Raw genomic sequence first — 23,022 nt, forward strand, 5'->3', positions numbered from 1 at the left:
ATCAAGTTTTATAATGCTTCATACAATCTTACGTGGGTCACATGGCGCGTGTGCTGTACTACCGCTGAAGTATGGCCTGAAAAATGCCTTTTATTTTTTTAAAAAATTTTTTTGATGCGACTTAAAATTTAAAATTATTTTTAAGTTTCTTTTAGAGTTTTGTAGAAAAAAAAATAAAAATAATATTTTTAGGGAAAATTTCACTTAACCTCCCTCAACTTCCATCATATTTATAATTACCCCATAAACTTTAAAAATTTTCAATTTACTATATCCATCTTTCAAGGTTTTTTTTTTTTTTCTTTTTAATCAATTTCATAATTCCATTAGTAATTTCTGTTAAATATTAACGGATGGGTGTTAAAATTTTTAAAATACCCCACCTTTTTTTATGAAAAAAAAAAGAAAACAATTACAATGATTTAGATGTTGGTTAGAATTGAATGAAAAATTTGTAAAAATACCCACGTCTGGATCTTTAATTTTTTTTTTTTTTTTTTCATAAAAAAACAGTAGTATTTTGAGAATTTTGACAGGATTAATGGAAAATCCTAACAGATGAATGAAATTGAAATTTTTTTTTGAAAGATGAATAGACTAAATTGAGAGTTTTTAAAATTTAGGAAGATAATTGCAAAATCACCGACAATTTAAGAGAATTAAATAAAGTTTCTCCATCTTTTTAAAATCGTATAAACAAAGGATTGCTTTAATATATATATATATATATATATATATATATATATATTAGTGATCTCTTCGTATCATTGAATGATATTAGTGATTTTAGGTTATGGAAGTCAATGCATAATTTATTAGTGATACAATAGTCTACAATTTTGATACGAAAAGCCAATCCTTTTCTAACACTTCAATTGTACTTTGAATTGCTAACAACATATTTGTTTACAATATCCTCAACTACATGCCATACAAGATTGGTATCTTATATTGTCCAACAAGGTTTAGAGCAGATGAAGAGATTCAAATTGCTTTCAACATGTTAGATTAATGTATCTTCAAGTGCATATCTAAGACACATATGATATGAGGTTGGAAATTTATGTCACTAAACAAGGGTTAAAAGCAAATTAAAAGATTAAAATATGATGCTTGTACTACTAAAAACAATTTCCTATTTGGTGAACATTCATGAATTTAGGTGCTTGAATTGATAGTAATTCAAGGACCTCTATAGAGTGGGGGCTACGGGACCACTTGCCCTGGGTAGATGAGAAATTACTCGAGGCAAGTGGGGAGGCAAGTAGATCTTTCGGCTCTTTTTTTATGAGGCTGCTCGAATAACTAGCAATTTCAACACTCTAATAGAGTGTGGGACATCCAGATCCTTATTTATAATGCAAAAGATAACAATGATAGACTCTCGTGCTTAAGTAACTTTTGAGTTTAAAAAGTTGATGAGAAAATTAACCTTTTGATGTTTAACTATTTATATAAATGTTGTTTGTTGATGGGTTTTGATGCTTAATTAGTCTAAAAATTAAGATTTACTTTATTTTTCTATGTTAAAAGAGACAAATCTCACCGTTTCTTTATCTGTTAAAGATATAAACGTACGCACTTGAATTGATCTTAAAAAAGTTGAGAACCCTAGCCTCGTTTGACAGCACATTTGAAAACTATTCTTACTTTTACGTTATATCATAATACTGTTTCAACTAAAAAGCAAAAAACATCATTCAAACAAACAAAAAATATATATTTTTTTTTGCGAGAAACTCTATTTGTCATACCCCATTCCACCCTATTTTTCTAGATTGATATGATTATTTTATTTTTTATTTTTTTAAACAAAGCCCAACATGATTACAAAAAAAATGAACACTATCATGTCTGGCCAAGAAGAGGAGAGCAAAGAGCAAAGAGCAAAGAGCACAACCCTTTTTTGGGCAAGAAATTGGGGGCATAAGGAACTACTGCCTCAAATTTAGAAAAATATATCATCCTGTCCACACTTTCGTGTATCACACGCGCGCTAAAGTGCACCTCTAGTTAGCAGTTACCACCCCAGACTCCCCAGTACCCGATTACCGTGAGGTAGAGTTAGGCAGACAAGGCCAGGAACAACTCCAAATCAAATGAATATTAACCGTGGTTAACAAAGTTGGAGTGTACTGTTCTTTGTTCGTCGTTTAATCACTCTTCACTTACTCTCACACAGTCACACTCGCACAGAGAGAGAGAGAGAGAGAGAGAGAGAGAGAATCAAATTCTTCTTTGAATAAAGACAGCCTATCCCACTTGTTGTCGGATGTTAGAGAAAAAAATTCAATGAAAACTTTGTACAAACTGGAAGTAAAGGAAAAGGTCTGCTAATGCCATTGTCACAAAGGGGAGAGAGAGAGAAGAGAGAGAGAGAGAGAGAGAAAAGAAGAATCTTTCCTTTGTATCAACTTCCACGCACACGCCCTCTTCCTTCAAGGGTAAGTTCATTGTCTTGTTTACCACTAAAAAGCTTTTTCTTTCATGTTGCATGCCACTTTCTGCTACTTTTTCTGCTCACTTTCCACTTGGTTTAAAGTATTGCTGCATCTTTCAGTGCCTTGCTAAGTTGACTCTCTCTCTTTCTCTCTCTAAAGCTTAGATCTTTTTCTTTTAAATATATGGAGACTGGGGTTTTTTATTTTATTTTTTATGCATTTGAGATTTTTGAGCTGTTTTTGGTGACTTTGCTCTGTAGGTAGACCATCTTAACATCGCTGTGTTTCCCGGTTGCTGTGTTATTGGAGTCTGGAGGTAATTTTGTCACTGTTATTTCTTAATATCTTCAGATTCTTCTCGGTATTCCTCAAATCTGTGTTGGGTGTCTCCGTGCCTGTTTAATATTTCTACATATGTTGAATAGTTGTCATTTGAATCATTTGAAGGTCTATTTTTCTAGAGGGCCTAATTATTGAGATTAACTCTGTTTTTTTTTTTTTTTAAAGTATTCATGCGTAGTAAGAATTTTATGCCTGTTTAGGCTTTCAAAATTCTGAATCATGTAAAGAATATGAGAGGCTTAACTGGGTTTTTTTTTTTTTTTTTTTTTTTTTTTTTTTTTCCCTTGAAATTTTATATTTGTGTATTTACTGGGATAATGAGTGATTGTAGGATTTATGATTTTTTGGTGACCAGAAAAAACAAATTTGATTTGCCTAGAGATTTCGAGAATTTCTGGCATATTTGTTCTGATTCTATTTCGTCATTGGGTTTGTTTTCTGCAGAACTTGATTGTGAGGAATCATCAAGTCCTCTTCGTACTCCCAGACTCCCAGTAGACAAAAAAGTGTTTTTGTTGTCATTACAATGGTTTCGAGGTCTTATTCTAACTTACTGGATCTTGCTTCCGGTGATTCTCCAAGTTTTAGTCGTGAGAGGAAGAGACTTCCTCGAGTGGCAACTGTGGCGGGAGTGTTGTCGGAGCTAGATGACGAGAGTGCTGGCTCTGATGCCCCCTCATCCGTCTCTCTAGATCGGATGATAATTGTGGGAAACCAGCTTCCACTTAGGGCACATAGAAGTGACAATGGAAAGTGGAACTTTAGCTGGGATGAGGACTCACTTGTTTTACAGCTTAAAGATGGCCTTGGAGAAGATTTAGAAGTAATCTATATTGGCTGTCTTAAAGAAGAGATTGACCTGAGTGAGCAAGATGACGTAGCTCAAACTTTGCTTGAGACTTTCAAATGTGTACCGGCATTCATCCCTCCTGAGCTCTTTAGTAAATTCTATCATGGATTCTGTAAGCAACATCTGTGGCCTTTATTTCACTATATGCTTCCTCTATCACCGGATCTTGGTGGTCGGTTTGATCGGTCCCTTTGGCAAGCTTATGTGTCTGTGAACAAGATATTTGCGGATAAAGTAATGGAAGTGATCAGCCCCGATGATGATTTTGTGTGGGTTCATGACTACCATTTGATGGTTTTGCCGACATTTTTGAGGAAGAGGTTCAATAGGGTGAAGCTTGGATTCTTCCTTCATAGTCCATTCCCTTCATCTGAGATATACCGAACACTTCCAGTAAGAGATGAACTTCTGAGAGCTCTTTTAAACTCCGACCTCATCGGATTCCATACTTTTGATTATGCTAGGCACTTCCTCTCTTGTTGTAGTAGAATGCTTGGGCTTTCTTATCAATCTAAGCGGGGCTACATAGGGCTCGAGTATTATGGACGCACTGTAAGCATTAAAATTCTTCCTGTTGGGATTCATATCGGCCAGCTCCAATCGGTTTTGAATCTTCCCGAGACTGAATCTAAGCTTGCAGAGTTACGAGATCAGTTTAGAGGTCGCACAGTTTTGCTCGGGGTCGATGACATGGATATCTTTAAAGGAATCAGCTTGAAACTTCTGGCCATGGAACAATTGCTCAAACAACATCCTGATAAGAGGGGAAAAGTTGTTTTGGTCCAGATTGCAAACCCTGCGAGAGGCAGAGGGAAGGATGTACAGGAGGTCCAATATGAAACTACTGCCACAGTGAACAGGATCAATGAGACATTTGGAAGGCAAGGTTATAAGCCAGTTGTCTTGATTGATAGCCCACTTCAGTTTTATGAGCGAATTGCTTATTATGTAATTGCAGAGTGTTGTCTTGTTACAGCAGTGAGGGATGGAATGAATCTTATTCCCTATGAATATGTTATATGCCGGCAAGGAAATGAGAAACTAGATGAGACCTTAGGGCTAAACCCATTGACCCCAAAAAAGAGTATGCTAGTGGTATCTGAGTTCGTTGGGTGCTCCCCATCACTAAGTGGTGCAATACGAGTGAACCCATGGAACATTGATTCTGTAGCTGAAGCTATGGATTCAGCCCTAATAGTCTCCGAGGCAGAAAAACAGTTGAGGCATGAAAAGCACTATAGGTATGTCAGTACACATGATGTCGCATATTGGGCACGTAGCTTTTTACAAGATCTTGAGAGGGCATGTAGGGATCATTTGAGAAGGAGGTGTTGGGGAATTGGTTTCGGTTTAGGGTTTCGAGTAATTGCTTTGGATCCAAATTTCAGAAAGCTTTCAGTTGAGCATATTGTTTCAGCTTATAAGAGAACCAATAGCCGAGCAATTCTTTTAGATTATGATGGTGCTATGATGCTGTCTGGTTCAATTAGCACAGCAGCTAATACTGAAGCAGTTGGTATCTTAAACAGCTTGTGCAGAGACCCCAAAAATGTTGTCTTCATTGTTAGCGGGAGGGACAGAAAGACTCTAATGGAATGGTTTTCTTCCTGTGAAAAGATTGGGCTTGCAGCAGAGCATGGTTATTTTGTGAGGTACACACTTTTTTCTTTTTCAAAAAATAGATCTATATGAAGCTTGATGCTGCTCTTCACACTTGAACATGTGATCTTGATGTCATCTAAGTTTTGGTTCTGCATGCCATATGGGCAAAGTGCAAACATGATGCAGAGCATACACTTGGAAATGCCATTGGTTCAATCTAGAGTTCTTTGAACAACAAAGTGCTAAACTAGCTCCCCTTAAACCTGTAAGGGAATTGAATTAAGCCTAATTTGCACAGCTTAGCTTCAGTAGGGTACTATTGAGATGAACTTGGATTTGGGTTGTGGTTGTTAGTTATTGCAAATTTGATGCCTGAGGTTTGTTTTTTCATTTAATCAAGGAACTTGTTTACCATGAAAATTGGGAATACAGAAAATGGAATAAGTGATGGTAGGATCTTGTTTATATGTATTTGCTTTGTTACTTAAATTTGGATTTCAAACATGGATATTTATTTTGGTGGTCATCTCAAATTCCCATATTTCACCATCAAAATGAGTTCAATTGCCATGTGAAGGATGATGGACCGTAGTTTCCTTGAGATGTCCAAACACCCCTTAAATCACAAATGTGAAAGGTCTTAATATTGCATATATTCCTGTTTGATACATCTGATTTACTGAATATATTTATGCTCAGGAATTACATAATCTATTCATGCGTGCTATGCTAAGTGTTTTTTAGGGACTCATTAAGTCTTAAAATTTTATTTAGGCTTGGACGAACAGGCTTTTACATGCGGAAATTGTCTATGTGGTAGGGTCTATTGCCCTAAACTTGAAAAATAGGTTTCTGGTTGCTTTAAGGGATGTAAGAAACTGAACCAAGGTAATTAGTTTGTTTTTTTAATTATTTTCTGTTAATGAGTTAGTGGGTCCCAGTGTTGGTTAGTATTTTACTATTGGTCAATGTAATTGTTTTAGTACGTGTGCAAACTACTGCATCCAATCTTGTTTTTAGATATAGGATACATATATGTTAATGTTATCAAGGGTTTTTAAATGAGAGTGTGAGAACGTTGTCTTGCCTCCACCACACCACAAAAAAAGTGTTAGGGTTTTGTTATTGCATAAAAAAATATTGGGCCTGGGTCATGCATAGATGATTGGTAGATCTATTTGCCTATTGGAGAGGTTAGTTTGGTAGTTCTCATAGTGCAACATTGTGGAAGATGATTCCATATTGCATAATGTGGTGTATCTGGAGAGAATGAAATGAACATAGCTTTGGAGACTGCAAGAGGATGATGGTGGACTTAAAGACTTTTTTCCTTAATACCTTATACCATTGGGTGGCTGCCTATGATTACTTCCATATTTCAGGCTTTTATGATTTTCTTGCTCTTTTTTCTTTTACTGGTTAGTTGTTTCTCTTGTATACATTGTGTGTACTAGGGTTGTGCCTTTTATTGAAATTTGATTACTTATAAAAAAAAAAACATTTTTGTGTGTGAATCTCTTCTGTATTGGTCGTGTTAATTTCATAAGAATGTTCTCATGTCGTGTGTGTTAAAAATCACCAAAAGCTAATGATTCTACAATTGGTACCAGAGCAATTCCAAATTCTTACAAGGGGGATAATAAAATGAAACCAGCAGATGGTTGTGCTAGTTTCTGTTCTGAAACATTTGTAATCGAAATCACAGCTGGGTTCAGAAGGAGATGGGTTTGCTTTGTAAGTTTTGAATCTAACACCTTTCCAAATATATCCCCACCTTTTACCATCTGAGCCAAGGTCCACGGACGAATAAAACTTATTGTTACCCTGATATGTAGAGATCACTTATTTCTTCTATTTTTTCATTATATCTTTTATTTTCCATTTCGTTTAACAGATAAAAATTAAATGCCGGCTGTGATTATTGTTACCATCAGCTATCCAATTCTTTCTTCACAAAATTGTGAAAACAGAAACATATTCCAAATCCCCAATTATTTCTGTGTTTTTCAACTGGATTGTTCTTTTTCAGGCCAAATCATGAGGCAGATTGGGAAACTTGCGTTTCTGTGCCAGATTTTGATTGGAAACTGATTGCTGACCCAGTAATGCAATTATACACTGAAACAACTGATGGTTCTACCATAGAGACCAAGGAGAGTGCTCTTGTTTGGAATTACCAATATGCAGATCCAGATTTCGGCTCATGCCAGGCTAAGGAGCTTCTCAATCACCTGGAAAGTGTTCTTGCCAATGAGCCAGTTTCTGTCAAGAGTGGCCCGCACATAGTAGAAGTTAAACCTCAGGTAAGTGGTACAGTTCTATTTTCCTTGTATCAATCTATAATGAGGTGTGTGGAGGTCTTATAGCAGGAGAATTGAATGTACACATCAGTTTCTATACTTCTTGTCGCTTTCATTAATTCCTTCAAACTTCCCTTATTGACTGGAAAAAGGAGAAAACCCCTGGGGACTTTGTTAAGATAGATAGTTTCCTCATTACAATATTTTCTGTAATTTTTTAACTTTTCATTTTTCTTATCATTGTGATGACTAGCACTCCCTGTTCATTAGTATTGTATTTTAGCCAATATGCTTAAGAAATACACTGGTTTTGAATGTTGATAAATATTTTTCAATTTATTATTATTTCTTTTGTAATATGATATAGTAGCCATGGATCTATGTAGTTACTATTCTGTATAGGTTAGTACTTAGTTAAAATTATGAAAGCATCCAACCTCAACCTAAAATCTTAAGCTAGTAGGTGGAAAGGCCAAACAAGGATATATACCAATAACCAAGCACATAACCAACTGATCTAGGGCCTCCTTTTAGCAATATCCCCTTCAAACATGAGTAGGATACTTCTAGTTGAGAAAGTCATTGACTTGTAAGCCGAAGTCTTCGATTCTTGCCTTGGTAGAGTAGATGACTTCCAACTGGTTTTATTATGGGACAGCTCATGATGTTCATATCGATCTATTATGCGCCTCTGCATCTAGCATTGAATACCTTGGAAAGGCTTGAAATGAAGTTAAGGAACCTGAGAGATAACTGAAAGATAATTTTGTGGATTGTTTTTATTTAATGTTAATCAACCACAATTTCTTAAATGGAACAACAAAACTAAATTTTATCTTCTACTGAATGAAGTATCTGCTAAACAGCATTAGGTGTGAGGTATTTGAATACTTCGAGCAAATATAAACATTTAGCTTGTGTTATCAGAGAAAAGTTAGACTGCTGAAGTATATGAAAAAGCCACATTGCTTCGGTCTTATTATTTTTAGTAGTTTAGTAACCATTTGTCATTGATGTGTGTTGCATCATAGCCCCTGTAAGTCAGAGTACTATTCCGAAGAATGTTATCCAAAATCTCCTGATGATTATATAGCTATAATGCCATATAGGTAATTTGGAATGACCAGAGCTAATCTCTGATAATAACAGATAAAAACTTGTTAATTTAAAATCAAATAAAAAGCTCCGACATCTGTGTACTACTGGTGGAAGAATGTATAATTTATAATGGGTTCAAGAAATACACATGAGAGGGGAAGTTAACATTGAAACTGCTTTATTAACACCATTGCTAATGCTATCATCATCATGTTCTTCGTCTTTTCCTTATTGTGCATCATCATCCACATTGTATGCAAATATAAGTCCAACATGATTTTTCTTTCGTCTTTAGAATGACCAACCTTCGCAGTCAAATGGCTGGGATGCAGCACTGTGTCCCATCTGTCAGAGACTCAGAGTTCACCTGAGAGATCAAAACTTATTAGTTTAAACTTTTGGATTAAGGGGATGCAAAACATGTATATCAGAAAGTCTAAATTATGACAAATTCATTGTGCAATTCATAAAAGAATAGGACCTAGGAGTAATAGCTTTGTGTTGGACCTATATTTTCTGACCATTTGCGCTGCATAATTGGCCCAATTGCTTGACTATTTTGTACAATTCATTCTTTAGTTATTCTTTTTTTTCTTTTTCTTTTTTTTTGAATTTCGAGTACTAAAAAAGGTAAATAAAAGTTCTCTAAACTGATTACTCTTATGCTCAAAACTCGTTTCCTGTCTCACTACAGGGCGTTAATAAAGGGATTGTAGCAGAATATCTGCTGTCAACAATGCGACAGAAGGGAATGCTTCCAGATTTTGTTATCTGTATTGGGGATGACAGGTCGGATGAGGACATGTTTGAGGTTATAAGGAGTGCAAAGGATTCCCTATCCCCAGTTGCTGAAGTGTTTGCCTGCACTGTTGGCCAGAAACCCAGCAAGGCTAAGTACTATTTGGAAGACACAACCGAGATTTTAAGAATGTTGCAGGGCCTCGCCAATGCTTCAGAGCAGGCTGCTAGAAATGCTCCCCAAGCTTCTCAACGACTGGTTAATGCTGAGTAAATAGTCTTCCCTCCATCTCTCTAGGGTCCTATCATACTCTATTTGGGGTTGTCTTGTGCAAAATTTCTCTACAGGTTTGAGTTTTCTGGTTGGAGTCGAGCTCAATATTTTGGAGGTGTAGGTCTTCTTGCCTTTGTTTCAGATGGCAAAAGTAGAAGTTTTTTCTGTTCTCAGTAGATAAATTGTATCTAATATTTTTTGTTCATGTCATGGTATTGGTGTTAGGATTGATGTTGGGCTTGTCCTAAAAAAAAAAATTGAGCTTGATCATGTTTAATAAAATTATTTTATTTTGATGTTGGGGTTGTGTATTTAAACCTACACTCTTTGGTTACATATCCAAAATTGAGGAGAAGATCATAAGGTCTCTAGATCCTAACCCCCTAGCCTTGCAACATCAAGAGGAGATGTTAGTATATATCCAAGTTTTGTAAGGATGCCAAATGCAGCTCCAGTTTGCACAAACACAACAAAGAATAATGACAATGATTATAATATCAAAAGAATAATATGTATGTATAAAATGAGGAAATGAGAGAGTAAGGGGGACAGATGTGAGTGGGACCTGGTTGTTATGTAGCGGTATGGCGTTACCTCGAATTAGTGGTAATGTGGTTGGCTTGCTGAGACAAATAGGTCTTATTTCGAGAAATCAAGAGTAGAATCTTACTCCAAGTTGAATTGGGATAGAAGTCACAATCTGGGTCCAATTAGAACTCCCTAAAAATTCGGGATTAAATCTAATCTCTGAAGATTTGGACCAGATTTTACGTCTATCTAAATCCAAATCAAATTTTGACGACGCTCCTAGGTTAAGTTGGAGCAGAATATCTAATTCAAGTTGACCTCTACCTCTTAGCTTATAAATAGGCCCCTATACCAGGTATAAACACAGACTGAATATTTTATGGATTGAGCATACTTTTCTCTTAGAGACTGATTTAGGCATCAGAGTGAGATTCTTGGAAGGGTCTCTTGATTTTAGTTGTTTTGCAGTATTCTTTAGAACATGAACAACATTGAAGAACGTGCCATTCACACCATACCGAGGGTAGGCTCTCCAACAACAAACCAAACACAAAACTACAACTTCGAAACTATAAACAACAAACATGAAATGGGTGTGTTTCTGACCTTAAAGGGTTCATAAATGTCACAGTCCTTTAAAAATTAGGCATACACCAAGGAATGGGCTGCATAAAGCGTTATAGGCACCAAAACAAGATGATAGGGGCATGACCCACGTGAGACCCTCCAACTTTACCCAAAGCCCCAATAAAGGGGACATGGGTAAGGATATGACTCTCACGAGACCCTTCAACTCTACTTGAATCCCCAAAAAATAGGACACAAGTAGGGGCATGACCCTTGAGAGCTTTCAACTCTACCCGAACCACCTCTGCTAGGCTGAAATAAGAACACCCATTCGAGGGTTGAGGAGGTGAAAGCACTATTGAAATCAGAACAAGATCTGCTGACAATGAGTAAAACACTTCAAGAACAAAAGTCTCATTCACATGATAATACAACAAGAGCATCTGGGTAAATTCCAAGCAATGTTCCAATCGCCTCATTCCTTCTGGATTTTGGGGAAGCTGCAACGCAACAAAGGAAATGTAAACAACCTATAATTAGGCAGCTTGTCAGTTGTCAAAAGAACAAAAAGACGTCCAATTTAAGCTCTGCGCTTTCTAACTGCGAAGACAAACTAAAACAGAAGTTATTAGATATGAATATTATATTTGCAAAGGTGTACAAAGGATACAACATAACATAATGATAAGAAAACCAAACAACAAATAATCAACTCTTTGGGTAAACAGAACTTCATAGAGGGGCTAAAGATCTCACCCTCTTTTTTTTTTTTTTCATTGACATTGGGTTGCTGATGTAGACACTAACGTGTTAAAACGGGACACACATGACATATTTTAATCCATTAACTTTGACCGGAAAGTGGTAGAATGACCTATCTTGAAATTAGAGTTTAGACTAAATCCAAATTAGATGAATGGTTAAAGAGAAGTGCTTCATGTACTTAAACTTTTACAAAATGAGCTTTACTAAGATGATGTTGAGCTTATTCATTGGTACCCGTAACATTTTTTTTTATTAATTGTTTGATCATATCCAATGAATAAGCTCCACATCAGTTAGTAAGGCTCCATTTGTAAAAATTTAAGGGATTTGATTCTTGTACAACACCAATACAACAACCCCTCACATGAGGGTGGGGCCCACATACTAGGGCCCACCCTCATGTGAGAGATTATTGTACAGTTGTTGTATTGGTGTTGTAAATATAACATTTTCTAAAATTTAAACACATGTAGCATTTCTCATGGCTAAATATAATTTTTTTTTTTTCAAATATATATTAAATAAAAAACAGAAATTGTGATGGCTTTTATCCTAAGTGAAGTAAATCTTAAAATATTGAGCTGGCATGTATCAACTAGTGTGACCTCATATATATATATATATATATATATATATATATATATATATATATATATATCCCAATTCTCTCCACCTCTCAACTGCTCTTCCTATATTAATTGTTAGTAAACTTATTTCCGTGGTAAATTCCAATTCCTTTCCCTCATTTTCTTAACGGCTACTCTTTAGCCGAGTAATGATAGAGATGATATTTTTTTCAAAGTTGATGCGTCTTTTAAAATTATCATTTAATTCAATGTTCTTAGCATTACTCATCTCTAACCAAACTTCAGCTTAAACCCGACCCGGTTCGACGCGGGAATTGTTCTGGCATGCTCCCAGAAGAAAATTTGGTAGGGTCAAACCTTCTAAATCCATGAAAGTACAAGAATTCGAATCCCCAAAGGCAGACGATCGGGTATTAACGTTGAGAAGGTTAATTCACAAATGCATGCAAATAACATGGCTTTATTATTGCGTTGATAGGTGGGTTTGGTAAAGATTGTTGAGGTGGGTTTTTTTTTTTTTTTAGTAGTAGTAAGGAGTGATTTATGTAATATAAAGTAAAAACAATTTGTATAGAAAAATGAAAAAGTTTAGAGTGCATTTGGGGTTACGATTTCGTAAATAAAAAGTGCGATTTTAAACCAAATCGCAAAAAAAGAATAATTAGGAATTATGTCTTTAAACAATTATGATTTGAAAACGCAGAATTTTAAAGGTCAATCTGCGATTTTAAAGGCCAAACACTTGACAGCGTTTTTAAAAATGCACATTTTAAAATTGCTATTTTTAAATCACACTTTTTAAAATCATAAACTCATGCGGACCCTTAGTTTATTAGTGGGTTTTTTTTTTAATTTTATTTGAATAATCATAAAAGTGATTGATGTAATATAAAAAGTACAAAAATTTAAAATATTTTGAAGTTAATTTTTTTTAGGAAAAGTAAATATAAGGGAAGGAGAGGGAAGGGTAGTTACCAACAACCTCTGTATATAACCGTGAACTGTCAACTGCCGAATGAAGTCCGACATTTGCTGCAAAAAAGTAGCAAATGAGGACTTTTGGGAATGAGCCTTATGGTTTACAGGTGGGAGTTGTAGAGGAGAAGAGTTAGGGTGTAAAGGGAGGAAGAAAGATGAAGTGAGCCTTATGTAGTTATGTGCAAAAGGTTTGAAATTTACATTCTAGGTTCTATTATCCTTAGTAGTCCTTGCTCCAGTTCCTTTCATGGTTAGGAATGAGAAAATTGTGCAGAAATGAAATGCGAAAAATGCAAACCGCTTAGCATGTGCGCTGGGATGGTGAAATGTGTAACTCTTGTACGGCAAAGGTAAATGAGCTCATAAAGAATGCTAATGGGGTTCATAAGTATTGCAAACCCAACCCCCCTCCTTTTTTCTGTCAATGCACTCAAGCTAGCTGCATATGCTGGCAATCTTTCACAATAACATACTCATTAGCTAGCTCCTCTGTTGTAGGAGGGAAGAGTACCTATAACCTTCATATGCCCGTGAATTTTATGTTGAAGTATGTGGAATTATAATATATGTTATTAGCAGTTTCAAGCTTTGAAAGTGATAGAGTAGGTAGGTTTTTGAAAGTCTGGTTCCTGGGAAAGAGAGTTGGGATGTAAAATATGAAACCATAATTGTATCAGGGATTTCTAGAGTTGGAAGACAAAGCCCTCCTTTGGGCACACTCTTGCAACTGTTGTGTGGATTATGATCACAGCTTTTAGAGCTTAGCAATGAGTACTAAGCGTGCACGCACTCGAACACAAATATATATATATATATATGTTTCAAGTATTTATGTGATTTACAAGTAACTAGAGCCCCCAAAAGCTCTTACTAGAACTTTTGCAATGTAGAAGATCCTTCTGTTGGTGCCAAGAAGACAATGGTAAGTGAATAGAATTTAGGATTTGAATGTTTGGTCGCCAAAAAATTAGAGATCTGTATTAAGGTGTCATGCTATTTTGTGAACTGTTCTGTCACTAATGATGGGGAGGCTCTATATTTGCATTTCTACATCCAGCTACTACCAATGATGGGGAGGCTCCCTATATTTGCATTTCTACATCTTTTGTACCTGTGTCATTTATGCATGATAACTACCAGAGATTTCTAGCTTGTTAATGTATACCATTGGGTAGTTAGTTTACCATACATAACTACATCTTTGTTATACATTAACAAACACAATACATCTTTTTTATGTTTGTTAATGTATGATAACTACATCTTTGTTATGTTTGTCAATAGCTGGTGATTATGCAACCTGTGTGACAGATGAAATGTCTTCTTCACAAAACACTACATAAATCTTGGCAAGCCGACAAATCTTGAGATATCTTTCATCAAAAAATGAAATATGGTGAAAAGAAGATAGAAACTCATATTAGGTGAGTTCACCATCCAGATTACAGCGAACCCCACACTCTAAATACCTAATAAAGGGCCTAAAGCTTCAGCTTTTTAGAGAATCTTCTTTCATAAGTTCGTGTTCTGACTATTAGCAGGAACTCCCTACACCTCTGAAAGATTCACGTGCTCTTTGTAGGGTGGTGGTTTCCAAATGGATTATAATGATATTACTAACCCTTCCCCAAAGTTCTGTGTGGACAAGGAACATCTATTTGGAAAATTTTCTAAGATGTTGACTAAGTAGATTTTGGAAGGTTGAGATATTTAATTGTAAATGCTTTCTGGAGTTTTTTTTTTCCTTCTAATTCGTCCAAGTTGCTAGCTTATTTTTCCTTTAATAATAAAAAAGTAAATGGCAACTCTCTATACTTTCGTATTTCTTTTGATTATTTGGCAGGTTGAAAATCAAAAAGTTGTTTTGGAGTTCTGGAAGAGTTCCTTAAACCCACTAACATGGACAGAAATGGACAGAAATTTCATACAAATTGGTTTGTAGAAAATTTCATACAATTGCATCAAGTTTTGGTTGCAGCTGGTTTTGGCTCAAAGCAAGGTGCAATGCAGAGGGAAGCCCTTAGCAAGGCATTCAAATTATTAACTCTTGGCAGATGGGTACTCCCTAATTTGTGTATATTTTACAAATTTGAATCAGTAACGACACATAGAGTCATTTGGCATATAGAATGATTTGAATATATGGCATCCCGTGTCTTTAATGCCCACAAGCAGAATTGGTTTGATGAAGAAAAAAATGGATAGAATACAAAGAAGGGGTTGGAGTTGACAGAAATTTAGGGTTTCTTAAACTAGGGATTTTGGGTGGCAATGATTAGAAATAATGGGTAGTAGTGGTTTAAGATAAAAAATCATTTTGGAGATGAAAAATATGGATTATTATAAAATTCTAAAATTGTAAAAGGTTCTGGCTGTTTGCATGAGCATATGTGTGGCTGATTGGGAACAGAAAATGCTTGATTGTACTGGGGTATGTTTTAAACAAAGAAATGCCTTTAATTTTTGTAGGTTTTTGTTCCTCAAAAATGCATGTGAAGCTAGAAAAGGTGTTCTTTATTTTCTGTTATACTTTTTTGGGTCTTGCCTTTTCCTCATCTTTTCAATTCACGTCTTATTATTGTACTTAAATGTTGCTTTATGTATAAGTTATTTCTATCTTTGTGTTTTGTGGGGTTTGTGGCGTGAGAGAAATTCTAGGCTTTTTGAGGATGTGGAGGTTTAGGTTAGGGCTCTTTGTAGAAATGTGCTTAATATGTTATATCTTTGGGTGTCGGCGCATAGCTTGGGTAATATGCCGTACGCTGATTTTTTACTTTCTTGTTCATTTCGGTCCTCTAATTAGGGGCTCCTTTGTATACTTCCTGTGTACTAGGGTTGCGCCCCTCTGCCATTTTTAATGAATTTTTACTTATAAAAAAAAAAGTTATTTCTATTTTTAGATGTAAATTTATTTGATTTTAACTTGTATTCTTGGGGTTTTATCGAGTTTCTCGAGATGAACTATTTTTCTTTAATGTTATTGAAGAATGAAGAAGGGGATAGAAGGTGATACTTTTAAGATCTTCATCCTTTCTTTTTTCTTTCTTTCTCTTTTGCCTTTTATTTCTGTTTTAGGCAGTGTGAGTTTTAATTTAGTATGAGTAGTATAGGAAGTTTTATGTTGATTTCGGTCACTGTTCTTAATTTTTATAATGTTGCTGAACTGCCTTATATTGTGTATGTGTTTGTATATAAATATATATAATCTTTTTTATGTATCTCTAACTTGTACTTGTACCTGTACCTAAAGCCTTTGTGAAACAAAGTTGACTACATTCTTCATCGTGTATATATATATATATATATATATATATATATAAAAGCTGAGTTTTAACTTAGAGTTGGCCTAAAATTGTGACATGTGGCGTGAACTCATCATTTTTAAACATTGAACCGGTCTTTTAAGTAAAAAATCGGTGAATTTTAAAGATTGGACCGGTTTTATCATGATTTTAATAAATTTATTGTACTAAAAGGAAAATATCATGGGTATGAATCTTCATGAGACCAAAATAAAGACTTTTTTGCATCATTGCATTAAGTGGTGAGATTTTTTTTTATTTTTTATTTTTTAAATATAAAATTAAAAACTTTTCCTTATCATCACACACACACACATATATAAAAGCCGAGTTCCAACTTAGAGTTAGCCTAATTTTTTTTTTTTTTTTTCGTTCATTTGCTTTTTCGAATGTTCAGAATTATATAGGATTGAAATATAATAGGTATCACACCGACGATATAAAAAATTCTTGCTAATTTTCTATTTTTATGCTTTGGTAATCAAAATCATGGTTTTCTTCTTGCTATTTTTCCTTCATACTCATTTTCATTCTAAACTACACCTATGAGAACAAAGATTTTAACATGTTTTAATTTAGAGAAATGTTTCTTGCACACACTTTGTACAAAAAGTCTTACGTGGTACACACTAAAAAAAATAAAATTAAAAAACGTAATACGTATCACACTAATAATATCAGAAATTCTTACTATTAATCCTACTATTAATGCTTTGATAATCAGAATCCAGGTTTTTTTCTTGCTACTTTTTTCTCTTTACACTTTTTTCAATTTTAAACTACATCTATTATTATCAAAGACATTGATATATCAAACACAAGGAACCAAGCACGTGCCTTCCCAACTAGTATATATATGTGTGTGTCTGTGTGTTATAATTCAACGCGGAGAAAAAGGGAATGGTCATAGGAGATTGTACACACTGTAACACACCATATAGCGGCTACGATAAACGATGTGTTTCAACGGATTGAAGTCTTTTCTGTACTTCTGTTTTTCAGGAAGGTCGCATTTAGTTGGCCCATGGAAACAAGGCAAACAAGTGAACTGATTTTGAACGGTCAGAAAAACCCGCCAAAGCACGAGTTCCATAGTTAATGGCTTACCATCACATCCCTCACCTTCGGTTAATAAGGCTCTGCACTTTTCCATCAATACCTCTGTGCAAAACTCCATTAGTTTGTATATTTTGTACTCTTGTGCCAACCCAAAGAACACCCATAAGGTGGAAAACCTTTTCCCACATTTTTCAAGAGTGCTCGGATCGACAAGCTTTGAATCCCGGCAAACAATCCCATGCTCGCATGCTCGTTACTGGGTTTCAGCCCACCGTCTTTGTTACGAATTGTTTAGTGCAAATGTATGTGAAATGTCGTAATTTGGAATATGCTTCTAATGTGTTTGATAGAATGGGGCAACGAGACACAGTCTCCTGGAACACGATGATTTTTGGGTATGCAGGATGTGAGAAAATGGGTATTGCGCAGTCGTTTTTTGATAGAATGCCTCAAAGAGATGTGGTGTCTTGGAATTCTTTGATCTCAGGGTACTTGCAGAATGGTGATTATCCGGAGTCGATTGATATATTTGTGAAGATGGGGAGAACGGGGATGGTGTTCGACCGTACTACATTTGCAGTTTCTTTGAAAGCATGTTCCGTTACAGAAGACGTTGACTTGGGGGTTCAGATTCATGGAAATGCAGTGAGGAGAGGTTTCGATAATGACGTGGTAACAGGAAGTGCTCTAGTAGATATGTATGCCAAATGTAAGAAATTAGATGATTCTCTTCAGGTTTTCCATGAAATGACCGAAAAGAATTTGGTTTCTTGGAGCGCTATTATTGCAGGCTGTGTTCAGAATGATCAGTTCATTAAGGGCTTAGAACTGTTCAAGAAGATGCTGAAGGTGGGAATCAAAGTTAGTCAATCTATTTATGCTAGTCTTTTCAGGTCCTGTGCAGGGTTATCTGCATTTAGGTTAGGCACTCAGATGCATGGACACGCCTTAAAGACTGACTTTGGATTTGATGTCATTGTGGGAACTGCCACTATGGATATGTATGCAAAATGTGACAGCATGCTTGAAGCTCGAAAGTTATTTAACTCATTGCCAAACCATAATTTGCAATCTTACAATGCCATTATTGTTGGTTATGCTCGATGCAATCAAGGTTTCAAAGCTTTGGAGCTATTTCGGCTTTTGCAGAAATCTGGCCTTGGTTTTGACGAGATAAGTGTATCTGCTGCATTTAGCGCATGTGCAGCAATCCAAGGAAATTTGGAGGGGCTTCAACTACATGGATTATCAGTTAAGAATTGTTTGAGGACAAATATTTGTGTGACAAATGCCATGTTGGACATGTATGGTAAATGTGGAGGTCTCTTTGAAGCTTGTTGTGTGTTTGATGAGATGGGAAGAAGAGATGCTGTGTCTTGGAATGCAATTATTGCAGCTCATGAGCAGAATGAAAATGAAGAGGAAACACTTTCACTCTTTGTTTCAATGCTCCAATCAAGAATGGAACCTGATGAGTTCACTTATGGCAGTGTTTTAAAAGCTTGTGCTGGTCAGCAAGCTTTAAACTATGGCATGGAGATCCATAACAGAATAATCAAATCCAGAATGGGGCTGGACTTGTTTGTTGGAAGTGCCCTTGTGGATATGTACTGCAAGTGCGGAATGATGGAAGAGGCGGAAAAGATCCATTACAGAATACAAGAACCAACGATGGTTTCTTGGAATGCCATAATTTCTGGATTCTCAATGCAAAAGCAAAGTGAGAGTGCTCAGAGATTTTTCTCCCAGATGTTGGAGAAGGGTATAAACCCAGATAACTTTACTTATGCAACAATTCTTGACACTTGTGCTAATTTGGCTACCATTGGACTTGGGAAGCAAATTCATGCTCAAATCCTTAAGCTGGAATTGCAATCAGATGTGTATATAACTAGCACTCTCGTCGATATGTACTCAAAATGTGGAAACATGCAAGACTCCCAATTAATGTTTGAGAAAGCACCTAGGCGAGATTCTGTGACATGGAATGCCATGATTTGTGGCTACGCTTACCATGGTCTTGGAGAAGAGGCCCTTATGACTTTTGAGAATATGCAGCTTGAAAATGTGAGACCAAACCATGCTACTTTTGTTTCAGTTCTCCGAGCTTGTGCACACATTGGGCATGCTGAGAAAGGGTGGCATTACTTCCATGCTATGCTGAGTGGCTATGGTTTAGATCCTCAGTTGGAGCATTATACATGTATGGTTGATATATTAGGGAGGTCAGGTGAAGTTAATGAGGCTTTGAAGCTTATTCATGAGATGCCTTTTGAAGCTGATGCTGTTATTTGGAGAACTGTGCTCAGTATTTGCAAGATCCATGGGAATGTAGAGGTGGCAGAGACAGCGGCAAATTCTATCCTGCAATTAGAACCTCAAGACTCTGCTGCTTATGTCCTTCTGTCAAATATCTATGCTGATGCAGGTATGTGGGGTGAGGTAACTGAGATGAGAAAAATAATGAGGTACAATTATTTAAAAAAGGAACCGGGTTGTAGTTGGATCGAGGTAAAAGAGGAGGTTCACACATTTCTTGTTGGTGACAAGGCTCATCCTAGATGCAAAGAGATATATGAGAAGCTTGATGTGCTAATCGGTGAGATGAAGTGGGATGGGTACGTTCCAGATTTTGATTTTGTGCTTGATGAGGAGATTGAGGAACTGCAAGAGCAAGAAGAGCTCAGATCTTTCATGTGTGTTATGTAGTTGACAACCATGTGAAGAGCATGGGATTTTTTCAATGACTTTTCCATGATTGCAATTTGGAATAAGTTGGGAAAGGAATATAGAAGAGTTGGACACAAATCCGGCATCAGAATTAGCAAGACTAGGGTATTTGGTAAATTTACTGATTTGTGGGAAGACCATACAGCTAGGAAATGATAGATACTGAGTTATAAGAATGGCATGAATTGATTATGCCGGAATAAGAAGAATCCAGTCTTTGGAAAAACTGGCCATGTGGTAATGATTATTCCCTGACCAGGTTTGTACACTACTCAAATATCTTTCTATTCCCCAATTTAGTGGAGAAATCTTTTTCTCTATTGTGACAGACCAATTGGGAGCAATCCACATATTGGCAAACCACCGGTGGACATTCCCACCAAACTCAACAACAATCCATACAATGAAGAGGACCACCAGCAATCCACAACCAGAAAATGGCCAATACCTGCTTATGAAGGCGTTCTCTTTCAATTGCCAGTTGCATGACCAAATCCGTAATAACTTTGGTCCGGATACCAAATGTCCTTTGCAGTTGCCTTTTTCATTTCCTTTGCTTGATACAAAGATGCCTCCAAGCATTCCAGTCTGCCCCTCAAAAGTTCAGTTCCACTTTTAGCTCCTCATTACATTTGGATAATATGATATACTTCTCCTCAGCACGATCAGCCCGACTTTCAGCTTTTGAAACTTTCTACTTCAGATCCTTTATCAAATTCTCCATGTCCCCAATTGCAGAATACAACATGCTTTGCTTCTCCTGACTTAGCTTCAGCAGATGCCACTGCATGCTGTAGCCGAATATCAGATTCCCTCAACAGCCTCCCAAGTAAATTCACCTTCTCAGAGTCAGAGATACCACCACTGTCTTTAATAAGACAGTTTTTCTTTTTGAAGCGATTGCAAGTGGCTGTTTTTGACGTAACTTTCCAGTTGTTATGAAAATAATTTATTCAGTGATTATTTCCCCTTTTTTATGGCAACCATTTTCGACACGACAAATCTCAAAACAACTTGCTCATTCCTTTATAGGAATCATAATTTATTGTTCTTACTTAATTTGTTTGTTCGAAATAAAATATTTTTTCTTCGAACTTCTGAGATTTATGACGAAGAAAATAAAAAATATCATTCATATAAGAATAAGATAAAAATAAAAATTTCATACCCAGCATTTGGGATGCTAGCTTTCCGATTCACTGGAGCAACTGCTGCAGTGTGCATCGGGTTCATTTTTCCTGCTGCCATTACTCTTAGATGAGTTTTAATTTCCTGCTCACTGGACTTTGTAGAATTATCTGTTTTTGTTTTTCTTTGTTTTTTGCTTTAAATATAAATATCTATTTTTAATTTCTAATGTTTTTGTATCAGAAAAATTTGCATAAAGCCAATGAGTTTTGACTCAACTGGCACTTCCTCCCCGCCCCCCACCCCCCCAAATAAGAATGGGATGGAGGGTGACACTCGTGTGATGTAATCCTAATTTGTAAGGATTACATCTTTATTTTTTATTTTTTATCTTATCTGAATAGTTATCTAGTCTAATAGGAGTAGTAGTAGTTGTTTTCATTTAAAGTTCTCTTTGAATATATATCAATAGGATTATCTAGCTAAAGGAATGGCCGGGATAGAAATTGTGAAACTCTATCTAGAATAGAGTTACACTCCTACATGAGTTTGCTAGCATAATTGTATATTATTAATTTGAATACAGTTTATTGTGTTTTTTGAGAGTTCCTAGCTCACTCGAAACAGCCAACATATATTTTTTCTGACTTGCAGATAAATAGGAAAAGAATTTGCAGAAACACCATGGTTGGTTTAGTTATTCATGGTTGATTAGTTTGTGTGATCTCATTCCTTATTGAAGGAAAATTCATAATTAAGGCCTTTTAAATTGCTAGATTAATATATTTATAGGAATATTGAGATTTTCTGTGAAGGAAAATCAGTAACCTAGCTTTTGATAGAGCTTAATGACGGACCATTAATGTAACACTACAGGCGCATTTGACACGTACAAATGCCCTTGTATTTGTTTGCTATCAAGATCATTCTCTAGGGTTGCTGCCATGTCTTGATGTAGATAATGTTAGAGATACACTATCTGCTGCCTCTGCCCTTACCATTAATTAGTAGCCCTACCTGCTGCTTATTGCTCTCTATCTGTGAATTAACATATATGATGAGGGGATTATTTTAATTATCTGTCTTGGTTTTTTAAAATTTCATGAGCTGGACTTTTAAAATCTTTGTTCTTATTTTTATTTTTTCATGGTTTTATGGGTGGAATTAATTATTACAAATTGATTATAAATTGCTTTTCCTTACAGCACTACATTGCCACGAAGAAGGACAAATTCTTGGCTGTTTTTATGATAAGACGTCCTAGCAGTAGTCTTCTCAAACCTGATGGCGTATGCCTTAGCTTGATAAATTAAAGAAGAATACATCTCCCCGTGAATGATCTCTCATGTCACTCCTAGCCTCCATCTGAAGACATGCCCAAGCTTACGAGAGGAAGCTAGGAACCCTAGTCCCTATGGTGGCCTGGACCATTTGGAGGCCAATCAGAAAACAACCAGGGTTTTCTTTCTATAAGGGTACGTTCGAGGATAAAGACGACATACTACTTGTTGTGAAACTGAAAAATCTAGAGGTGGCTGAACGGAGGCCAATAGACATGTCCTCAAACCCAACGATTACCGTTGATATAGTTGGTGATGATCATCAAGTACTTCAATTTTTTGTTCTTGTTTTGTAATTTGTATATAGATCGTATTTTATAATCTGAGCCACTTTGTTCATATCTATGATAGAAGTTGATTGTATGTTTGTTGAAACTGGTGTTTTGATTTTGA

The 23,022-nt window shown here is 35.9% G+C and overlaps 2 protein-coding genes across 4 annotated transcripts; both read left to right on the plus strand.

Moving 5' to 3' along the window:
- The first annotated feature begins 2,204 nt into the window (after positions 1 to 2,204).
- Positions 2,205 to 9,941, plus strand: LOC133854087 (alpha,alpha-trehalose-phosphate synthase [UDP-forming] 5). 2 transcript variants are annotated; one of them, XM_062290113.1, is made up of 5 exons: positions 2,205 to 2,444; positions 2,702 to 2,757; positions 3,228 to 5,285; positions 7,265 to 7,538; positions 9,328 to 9,941. In XM_062290113.1, exons 3-5 carry the CDS (start codon positions 3,310 to 3,312, stop codon positions 9,643 to 9,645), a joined length of 2,568 nt encoding a protein of 855 aa, XP_062146097.1. In that variant the 5' UTR covers positions 2,205 to 2,444; positions 2,702 to 2,757; positions 3,228 to 3,309; the 3' UTR covers positions 9,646 to 9,941. The 2 variants fall into 2 exon arrangements, with proteins under 2 accessions (XP_062146097.1, XP_062146098.1); XM_062290114.1 differs by lacking the exon at positions 2,205 to 2,444 and having other exon boundaries at positions 2,592 to 2,757.
- A 7,331-nt stretch (positions 9,942 to 17,272) lies between these two features.
- On the plus strand, positions 17,273 to 23,004 carry LOC133853723 (pentatricopeptide repeat-containing protein At3g02330, mitochondrial). 2 transcript variants are annotated; one of them, XM_062289746.1, is made up of 2 exons: positions 17,273 to 20,990; positions 22,495 to 23,004. In XM_062289746.1, exon 1 carries the CDS (start codon positions 17,471 to 17,473, stop codon positions 20,138 to 20,140), a length of 2,670 nt encoding a protein of 889 aa, XP_062145730.1. In that variant the 5' UTR covers positions 17,273 to 17,470; the 3' UTR covers positions 20,141 to 20,990; positions 22,495 to 23,004. The 2 variants fall into 2 exon arrangements, with proteins under 2 accessions (XP_062145730.1, XP_062145729.1); XM_062289745.1 differs by having other exon boundaries at positions 17,273 to 20,420.
- Positions 23,005 to 23,022: the final 18 nt, after the last annotated feature.

Source organism: Alnus glutinosa, chromosome 13 (assembly GCF_958979055.1).
Source record: "Alnus glutinosa chromosome 13, dhAlnGlut1.1, whole genome shotgun sequence".
In the NCBI taxonomy this organism is placed as follows: Eukaryota; Viridiplantae; Streptophyta; class Magnoliopsida; order Fagales; family Betulaceae; genus Alnus; species Alnus glutinosa.